An 11,356-nucleotide genomic window follows, 5' to 3' on the forward strand; every position below is an offset into this window, starting at 1 on the left:
TACAAATACATTATATTTTTTTTTGCAAATTACTTGCCTTTATAATGATATATAACTGTTACTATTCTGTATGTACAGCTGGCGCTGGAGTGGTTCTGTCCTACTCTAATAAAAGTGTAATGTTCTTAAATTATAATAATTACTAAGTATGATAAGCTTTAATTTGTGTGTGTTTTACTTAATTATTAAATAGATAATGAGAATCCTGTCTTGGTCTGTCCACCTGATGTTACAAGTAATACAGCAGATGGTTCAAATCATGCGTTATATGTCAACTGGACTTATCCAATAGTAATTGACAATTCTGGTGAAGATATAACACCAACGTCCAAGTACAATCCTGGAAATAATGAATTTGATATTGGCAGCACTTATGTTATATATGATTCAGTTGATAGTTCAGGCAATGCAGCAACATGTACCTTTATTGTTACTGTTACTGGTAATTATAACTAGTCTCTCCTCTTCCCTGCCACTGAGAAGTGTCAAATTTAACTCAATAATATTTAAATTATGGTATAAATACATGTTTTACCCCGATCTTCTTCACTGGGTATTATTATTATCATTGTTAGGCATAACATAAATTATACATTTAAATTAATATCATCATGTTTTAGATCCAGAAGCTCCAGGTATTATAGATTGTCCAATTGGTGGGATTGTTAATACAACAACTGGTGCGGCATTTGCCATCAATGTCACATGGGTGGAACCGACAGCTACTGATAACTCTGGAGAGACTCCTGTACCAGTAGCAGACTACACTTCTAGTGATAACATGTTTGCAATTGGCAAAACAACAGTCCAGTACAATGTCTCAGATTCAGCTGGTAACCTTAATGCTAGCTGCAGTTTTGTTATCACTGTTCAAGGTAAGAATGCACCTTATAATAATACTGCCCATATGGAACTATAGTAATAATTTAAAACATATGACTCGATAACTCATATAATATATAATGAACAATAGCATGCAGAAACTGATTTCTTTGTAAAATATTTTCTGATATTTATTTCAAAAACTATTACGTTGCTTATTTCTATTATTAACATAATTAGTTATAAAATGTATGAACAGTTGTAGTTCTATTTACGATTATAAATTCTTGTTTTTGCTGTTGTATTTTGAAATATATAATGAGGATCTATTCTTTATCTCTTTATATTAGGTCAGTACCTAATCCTAATTCACCATCACCATCATGTTTCATTGCCTGTCATATCCGAAAGTGTATTATTCTTCTACAAAGCATTGGCCTAAGACCGTCTAGACCAAAAGTGTATGGCTTTCGCTCTCTGCGGGTACAATCAATTATTCCAGGCTACGATTGTGTACTGCATAGTTTACGGGAGGTCTTTTGATATCCATATTTGATGCTTTCTAATAATATAGGAACTCGGTTTAGGAGAGCACGCGTCATCAAAACTACATTATGTTAGGCATTATAGATCTGCTCTAGTCATTATAGTTTAATCTGTATAATTTTAATGTTGTTTTAATCAAATAAATACATACATAAATACATTGACAGATCAATCAAGAAACTGCATAAAGGTGTGGTTTGAAATTAATCATTCTTTGTGTATGACATTTTTTTATTTTACATTATTCTCTTTTCACCTGTATTTGTTTGTTGACGAATCCAGACTACCTTTTGCATTTTGAATGTTCTATCATGTTGATATTAATTTATTTAATTAATTCTACCTCAATTTCCAGTTTCACGTCATACTGCGCGCGGTACATTCAGATATTATATCATGGCTCTGGGACGATAGAGCATAAAGCATAGCACTAGAATACTTTTACGTTATAAGTTATACATATGAATATGAACAGTTACCACATGGTTTGTTTTCATTAGATGTGCAAGATCCAGAATTCAAATTTTGTCCTGATAGCATTTTCACAGAAACTGGTCATAGGTCATCTACTGCACGTGTAAGTTGGAAAACTCCAGAAATTGAAGATAACTCGGGTCAAGTGTCACTAGTTGCTTCAATGAGTCCTGGTAGTTCGTTTAATATTGGAACCACGTCTGTTGTATATACTGCTAGTGATAACAGCAATAACATGAACAAATGTGAATTTAATGTTACGGTGGAAGGTAACTTGGAATAATCAGTTTTTATTTATTTTTTTATTTGGTGTATAATTAATAAAAGATTATAAGTAACTGTACTTAATAAATATTTATAATTACCTAATATTTAATCTGTCCAGCCTAAAATAAGATCTAGAATGCAAATAACTTTAGCAGATTAGTTTTGAATTGCAACAGTCATACAAGGACAACCTAACAACATCGCGCCAACTACTTTACCAACAATCTTTCCCTAAATAGACTGGAAACAAATAATATAATGGAAGGCGTCGGTAGACGTAATATGTTAAGATACAATCAGTCCAATGGCTTTTAAATGTCTCAATCCCGTAGTAAATGTTGCAAATGTCTTTATAATATTCTTTTTCAGCCTCAGATGAAGATTTTTTTATAAATTTTTGTAGATAAAGAATCACCGGTTTTAGAGTGTCCTGATGACATCATTGCTATAGCACCTACCCCATCTGGAATTGCCATTGCTTGGCCAGACCCTAGGTATATTGATAATTCAGGAAAATCTGTTATATTAAGTTCAAAAAGTAATTCTGGAGATATATTTACTTTTGGGACGCATACCGTAATTTATACTGGATTTGACCAATCGGAAAACAGTGGTACATGTCAATTTGAAATAAAAATAGGAGGCAAGTATTTTTGTTAATGATTTATTTGATCATGAATGTGGAATGTATCAAACAATTGATTTTTGCAGAAAATACTACTACTACTACTACTACTACTACTACTACTACTACTACTACTACTACTACTACTACTACTACTTAAAATTAACTATATTATACTATGTTTTCTCACTCTGCAATACAAATAGTATAGTATGTAGTATAGTATAGTATGGGTATTGTGTAACTAACCCAATTGGGAACAACACCCAGAAAAACTGGTGAAGAATGGAAATCAAAAGTTCTTTGTAATAAATAACTAAATGAATGTGTTGCTCGCGTAGAGCGTTTTGGCTAGCATTTACATTTGAATATAGTAACAAATCAGTAAAACATTAGGAGGTTGTCGACTAGGAGTACTACTAGCTGTACTGCACATATAACTTGTTTTTTTTATTACAGATTCGTGTACTTCTTCACCATGTCAAAATGGAGGAACTTGTGTACAATTAGAAACGAGCTTTGCATGTAACTGTCCTGTGTTATATGAAGGCAACTTATGTCAAATACTACCAGGTATTTAAACTGTGCATTTTGTTAATTTCTCAAAGGTCAGATCTTGGCTTATTATTGGATTAGGACATGCAGGAATGATATAAATGATACAATTAATACATCGTTTGTACATTAATCATATTATATGTATTATACTTTATAATTTAGGTGAACCAACAGCAGAAATTCAACCTTTATCACTGAGTGCTAATTTAAAAAATACAGTCACTTTCCAATGTATTGTAACTTACTCAATTGATTGGCGTTGGTATAAAGACGACGTCGAACTCCCATCTGAAACAAAAAGCCTAAAGTTCCTCACAATTAATGAAGTTGGTCTGGCAAACCAAGGCTATTATTATTGCAAAGCATTTGGAGTATCGCCACATAATGACGTAACAGTCATATCAATGAAGGCAGCGCTTGTTGTTGCAGGTAAACGTAATTCAATATTTATATGTAAACGAATAGTGATCCAAATGCAAAATAGGCACAGTTGGAATGGAATTAAAAGATCTTTAGACAAATTTTCTTAAAGTAAACTGCACTCAACTCAATTGAATTACTTTGGTATACTTCCATCTAATCGTTATGACCATGAAGAATGTATGACTAGTGCAGCTACTGTATCTGTATTCATTTCGTTGTGGTGTATTGAGGTCTAGACTTCGTATCAGAAAAACTGATATTGTATGTATGTGTATATGGAACATGCTGATTTCAATGTTACATTAAATAATTTATTATAATATTATGTTTCTATTAATCCAAAGATGCGTTTACTGTACCAACAGTATTAACTTTCAAGAATTTACAATTTACGTCTGCATTAAACACCCCTTCCTCGGAAGAATTCAAAAACACTTCAACTGAAATTGAAAACTTGGTAGGTTTTGTTAAACAATTTAGAAAAGTCGTTATCTGTATTTTGACCATCCAACCCCACCTCCTCTTCTCTAAAAAAATCATACAAATACTATGGTCTGTTGCTACCAACAGGCAATAACTATTTAAGTATTCATTTTGGACTGTGTAGTTTTGACATGATAAACACCTATAACCTTATTTTTCACAGTAGTGGTGTAAACATAAATGCATAACCATTCCGAATTACAAAACAATTTTGTTTTATGAACTTATTATTTTTTCTTGTTTTCAGTTAACTGAGAGTATAAGTATAACTGATATATTTGTTCAAGTTCGTACACTACGTTCTGGGAGTGTGATTGCTAACATCAACATATATAAACCAAGTGCAGACCAAAGTTACAATAATTTCAGCAAAAGTTTATCAGGAGAATTTAAAATAATAGGAGATAAAGGAGTTATAGATGCTGATAATATTGTCATATTTAGCACGGGTAAAACATGTTTAAAAGAGATTTTAAATTACTTGACATGTGACTTCTCGTTTCCATTCTGATTCAGAATTGTTTCCCAATAGATGGATAGCATTTTATAAGATAAACAAAATATTATGATAACCTTTATTTCGTATCCTCTCCCTCGGTATCAACCATTTGTATAAATTAAACACTTACATTACTAATTGTTTATTTTAATGTTTTTTTAGATTATTTTAATCAATATTAAGCCTGTATACATTGTTTTTATTCATTAGAGAGTTGCAATGTACAGATAATAGATGGATTAACATTTGGGCCTGCTGATGTCGGTCAGAATACACCATCTGAAGAAGTTTGTCCAGAATCTAAAATCAACTGTAAGTTGTATGATCGTTTTGATAAAAAGTGAGGTCCTGGATGATGAGATGGCACCACATACGTTCCTATTACTTCCTGATATTTGTGATGCTGTACTTTGACAGCAGCTTGCATGGGATTAATATAACGAGCGTCTTTATATTAAACATATTCAGATGAAAGATATTCATGACAATGTATTACATCGCTGCGGTGTGTTATTACATTATTATTATTATTATTATTATTATATGCCTCACAAAAATATAAATATTATATTTTGTCATAAATAGATGGTATGCCTCTAGGCTTGTGTATATGCTATAGTGATGGACTGTCAGCTGCTGTGTGGCAGGATGTGATTTTGCAAGACTGTGGTCGAGATGCTACATCTGATGAACTTCTAGAAAGGTTAAATATGGTCAGTGAAGAATTGACTATTGCAAGTACTGAGATCTAATTGTAATGAACTAATTAATAACAATTCAATAATTAATTTATTTTTACTATATTTTTATATTGTAATTCATTTTAGATCACAGTTACTGAAGAAAATGCAGAGAAAGTAATTACAGCAGTCAACAACATTACAAAAACTGAATCAGACACTATTACACCAGATGGTTTGGAAGCAACTGCAGACATTATTGAAAGTGTTACTTCTGTAAATTCAACATCTGCTGAAGTTAGTTTATTGATTCAATTGTTTATTTATTGCAGTAAAATATAATAAAGTGGGAAACTACAGTTAATGTGTTGTTATTTCTTTGTTTTAATTCCAATGCAGGTGACATCAACATTAGTTGACACCATATCTAGTCTGTTTGAAGTAGATGATGATGTTCTTTTAGAGAGTCAGATGCAAACACAAGCTCCAAGTAGAATTGTTGAATCTCTTGAGGAGCAATTAGCAGTTGTTGATCTTGAAAATGATAAATACCAATTTGTAAGTAGCAGCGTTGCAGTACAAGCTCAGAATGTGAAAACCAATGAACTCGAAAACACAGGAATTGGAATCGCATCTTATCAATCTGCAGATACTAGTGTTATAGTGAATGTTACAGGATTTAGTGAGAAAGAAGATCTGGATAATGTTGCATCTGTCAGTATTTATATTCCTCCAACAATCACTAAAATGCTTTCAACCTCCAATGGTAAGTAGTCAAATAAAATGAGTTTAATAATAGCGATTGGCATTCTAATGTCATAAAACTAGGATAAATAATGGTGACCTTTCCTCTTTCCTCAAAGAGAGTTCGTATTGAATATTATAAAAACTGCATGTTTAGAAATGTATTCATCTTTCAATAAGCTCTACGGATTATATAATTGTTTTTTGTTTTGAACAGGATCAAGTGCTAATTTTCGTGTGGTTACAGTTGTATATAATGATAGTTCACTGTTCCCAACTAATCAGTTTGATAATACCACAAGAACCAATGGTCAAGTAATTTCATTGTCAATACCTGGAGTTGAATTGAACAATTTACTGGATCCAATTATTACAACATTTATACCTGCTGAGGTAATTAGACATTTCAACATTATGTTTTATTATTAAAAATAAATAAAATTATAAAAGTATCAATATCACTTTACTATTTTGTTATTATAACTCCATACATATTATCTGACAGGAATATTATGTTTAAACTACTAATGGTACACATCACAATCAACTATCGAGGTATATAAAATGTTGCAAATTCAAGATCATAATAGACTTTTCACCATGTCTCAATAATATAACTAATATTTTCTTAGGCAAAGTTACAGAGTTTTCTATAATATTTAAATGGTAAATATGTTGAAAATAACACAAATAATGTGTTTATATATGGAAACAAATAAATTAATATAGACGTTTACTCTAAATACTATTGCATATTTTCTTTCCCATTACATGTTTAATTCATCTCCATCTATAAATTAAGAATTTCTAGCAATGATTAAGTTGATTTTGCAGTGTTCCATGTTCTTGAAAATCGTTATAGTTAAGTTTTGATGAGATTCTTTATCTATATTTAATTTGCTTTTTTTTACTATGAACCTAACATTTCTGACTACTCAGTACTAGATCGCTTTTAAAAATTGTCTCCTATCTTTTAACACTAGCAGGTCTGAAAATAATAAGTGGTCCAGAATTAGGACTATGATCCGGATCGCCTCCAAAATTAAATGGAGGGATTCTTGACCACATTTCTATATGTGGTTACAATTTTATAAAGATCTTGCAATAACATTTTGAGTAATGCTTCTAATAAACATAACCTCCTCGGCGGAGTTAATTAATAATAAGGCTTTGTCTTAGGTCCATTATACATAGTCACCATATAAACTTTCTTCATCAGTACATGACTGAATGATTAGTTGACAGCAGGGCCGTTTGAAATGTGTTTATAAACATATTTTACGGATAACAATACATTATATATTAATGTTCTTGCAAAAATGGTCCATTGATAATGAATTTGAAATAATTACAATTTTCGTTCCATAGCCATCGAACAATAATAATGAGACAGCCTGTGTGTTTTGGGATTTTGAACTTGATGATGGTAATGGTGGATGGTCAAGTGCTGGATGCTACTTAGCTAATGGATCGTTGGATGGCAGGGACAGACAAATTTGTCATTGTGACCATCTAACAAATTTTGCAATTCTTATGGCAAGTTGTAGAGCAGAATTTACAAATTTTTAAAGCATGACACATACATTTTCAAGTTGTCTTATAAGAATGCCAGAATAAGAATATGAATATCATGTTACAACAATTACACAAACGACAGCAGTAGTATTGCAGTTCGGCGACAATTCATTATTAAAAAGAGTTTTATATATTTCAACACACACATCTGTCTATGGAAAAACTAAACATTTTAAATCCACTGAACACAGAAAACAAAAACATTACTCCATTTCCAGCAAGTATATTTATGGCCTTATTAATTATGTTAATGTCTTGTTTATTTTTCCTAGAATTTTTACCCAGATAAGAAAAGTCCAGTTGTAGCAAGGTACATTACAAATATTGGTCTTGGTTTTTCAATCGCTTGTTTAATTGCAACTATAGTTTCTTTTACAACCAACAGGTAAGGCTTTAGTTCCTAACAACATTTATTGATTAATATTACATAGGATAAAATTATATAAATTTAAATTGTATACATAACACATTCTAAAATTACAAATCTGGTTTCATTTAATTTTCAGAAAGCTACGAAGGAGTAAACCTCAGCAGATCTTGTGTCACTTGTGTGTATCATTACTCGGCTTGTATTTGGTCTTTCTCGTTGGAATTGACAGAACAAACAAAGAGAGCGCGTGTACAGTCATTGCTGGATTGATTCACTACTTTCTGTTGACGTCTATGTTTTGGATGTCTGTGCAGGCTATTAACCTGTATTACTTGATCGTGAAAGTTTATAATACACACGTTTCTAGGTTTGTACTAAAAGCCTGTGTTTTTGCTTGGGGTAAGTACACATACTGCTAAATCAAATTCGTAATAACCTCTTAAAAATGGTATCTTGCCCACAATCCCGACCAACCCACCCACATTAAATCTAGGATTGGCTTGTTATTATTAACTTATTTTCACTTCACCATGCTAATACCCTTCCTCTTTTCATAACATATATCGATATCAACTTGGCTGTCTTACTTTTAAGCTCTCCTCAATCTATCTATCAATTACTTGCTAAGATCACATCTAATGGCCGAATAGCAACACGGCTGATCACTAACGGTGATCTCCTTATACCCAGACATTACTTGGAACTTTCCTTTTAGCTTCAATGCTCCTTTTTTTAAATTAACTTCCTTTAGATATCCGACTTCCAATTTAATTTAATTCATTAAATTTTTTATTCTAAATATTTTGTTTTTATTTATACTGTATAAATTATATTTATTTTAATTTAATTGTTGTTTTCGGGTATTTTACTAAAAGACATTCTTCGTGCACAAGAACATAAACATCAGCATAAACAAGATTAAAAGAAAAAATACTGCTTGAATCAAAAACTCCCGTACTACAGTAATTTCAATAATCGAATATGTATTGAGCTTACTCTGTAATTTATGAAAATTAAAATACACTATTTTTAAACATATTTCTGTAGGCCTACCAGCTGTGATTGTTGCTATAACTGTTAGTATTGATGTTGACAATTATGCAGATACAAACAAGTAGTAAGTAATTCAATAAATATGATGCAACATTATATTTCTTTATTAATTAAAATATCTATACATATTATTGTAATACAATATAGTAAGTTGTATTAATTATCATCATAAAACAGAAGATTCCTATTACAAATATTTTCTAAAAACCTAAAGTCAATTGAGTTTCATGTTTAAAGTTTTTAAATATATAAATCTTAACAACTTTAACTTCATGCTGACATCAGCTGTTATTTTTTTAATTATTAAATTCTCATTATTTTACAAAAAATTAATATCTACCATTAATTAAACATTATAGTCTGCTTTATAATAATACTAATAATACAAACCACTTTTAAAATGACATGTGTAATCTGTTACATTGTTTTACAGTTGCTTCCTTGTTGTAACCCGCATGTACTACAGCGTAGCATTACCAATTGCAATCATATTACTCTTCAATATTGTAGTATTTATTATGGTATTACACAGTATAAGCAAACTTGGTAAAGTAACAGCACAAGCTCACAAGCAAAACAAAGGCAAGCACTTACTTCAGAATGCAGTATGCATATCGGTAATTATGGGGTTGACATGGGTTATTGGATTCTTTGCAATTGATAGTGTCTCCGAGGTGATTCAGATACTCTTCTGTATCCTGAATTGTCTTCAAGGAGTTTCTATCTTTATCATGTATTGTTTAAGAAGTAAGGATGTCCGTAATTTTTGGACTGAAAGATTTAACGGGGTGTCTTCAACACTTAGAGGAACCAAAAGTAGCTCAATCAATTCCAGTACAGGTAAAACTACTTTCTTTGGTTTGAATTCGTCTAAAGGGATGCAAACAAATTCTGATTGTAAGATAAATTCAAGTAACAACCAAGAATCAGTTGCTTGATTTGCGCATGTTTCTAATGATTATTGAGAGCGCCCAATTTGTATAAATGATGGTTTCTGTGATTTTAGTTAAAGTTCTGTATGTATTATACTTATTTTAGTCATCTAAGTTAAAAACAAATCAATTCGATTTAGATACACGAGTATAACTGTATCTACGATGTAAACAAACTACTGTTGCCTTAATATTGTAATCATTAACGATAAGAGTTTGCTGTTATGATTTATCGATTATTACAAATATTTTACATCAAATATAATGTATATAGATAGTGTATATTTTAATATTTTTTTTCAAATATCATTTTTAATGTTTCCTTTTGGATATTTTTAAAATAAATAAAACAAAAATAAATATTAAACATTCCGCAACAAGTGAGGAAAGCCCTTATGGTTTTATAATTCGAACTTTTTGTTTTGTATTAACATTATGCTCATCATTGTAAATTGTGAATGGTTTATGTATTCAGATTTTGTTTGGACAATCTAATGCAACTGCTTTTGTCATATTATTATCTATATTTCAAATAATTTGATAGATTAAATAGATAGATTACTAAATCGATATATTACTAACAGTTTATTCCCCAAAGAATCTCGTGATGGATTGCTACTGTAATTAGCATACCAAACATTTAAAATTAATACAAATAAATATATTAATGATAATTAATTTTAATTAAATAACATGTTTTAAAATAAGATAATGGATACTATAGCATTATTACACAGTGCATTATTACAAAGTGATATAAAGAATACCCAATGAATGTAACTAGTATAGAATACCATAATAAAATAATTATATGAAGATATTGTGTCTGAAGAGTCTTGTTTTAAATTTATATGTTTGCATCACAATTGTAATGTATTTATTTGATATGACATTTACGATATTGCATTATACTTTTCTTTGCACGTATTCACACATATAGCAAATATAGGAAATTTATTAGCGTCTACCTTTGCTTTTCTTGTTGAGTCGTTCAAAACGTCTACATTATTGGTTGGTTTCCGACTAGTCAGGGTGAAGGCATAAACTTGCTTACCAAACCATCGAACAGCAGAAATGAAAGAAAGATTACAGCACTTACGATGTGCTTGAACAGTGTATTCTCGTGTTCATTTCTCTGTACTCTAAATTATAAATCAGGTGGAATATGTATATGCAAATTAATCAGGCTTGATTTAGTTTGCTTGTTGCGTAAGAAAAGAAAACAAGAACAAAGAGATATATTTAGAAGCCTGAAGGTGAACTGAGCTGAGTCTGAGTTTAGAAGCTTACGTTGATGAACTCCTA

The 11,356-nt window shown here is 30.7% G+C and overlaps 1 protein-coding gene across 1 annotated transcript; it reads left to right on the forward strand.

The window, feature by feature from the left end:
• The first annotated feature begins 44 nt into the window (after positions 1 to 44).
• Positions 45 to 11,006, forward strand: LOC140040744 (uncharacterized). Its single transcript, XM_072086908.1, has 19 exons — positions 45 to 72; positions 194 to 442; positions 621 to 875; positions 1,869 to 2,111; positions 2,513 to 2,752; positions 3,194 to 3,307; positions 3,455 to 3,721; positions 4,060 to 4,172; positions 4,446 to 4,647; positions 4,908 to 5,009; positions 5,283 to 5,410; positions 5,525 to 5,674; positions 5,777 to 6,143; positions 6,339 to 6,514; positions 7,490 to 7,657; positions 7,969 to 8,081; positions 8,203 to 8,465; positions 9,114 to 9,183; positions 9,553 to 11,006. The coding sequence occupies exons 1-19, from the start codon at positions 45 to 47 to the stop codon at positions 10,055 to 10,057; spliced, it is 3,753 nt and encodes a 1,250-aa protein (XP_071943009.1). The 3' UTR covers positions 10,058 to 11,006.
• Positions 11,007 to 11,356: the final 350 nt, after the last annotated feature.

Source organism: Antedon mediterranea, chromosome 1, assembly GCF_964355755.1.
Source record: "Antedon mediterranea chromosome 1, ecAntMedi1.1, whole genome shotgun sequence".
NCBI classification, from domain to species: domain Eukaryota; kingdom Metazoa; phylum Echinodermata; class Crinoidea; order Comatulida; family Antedonidae; genus Antedon; species Antedon mediterranea.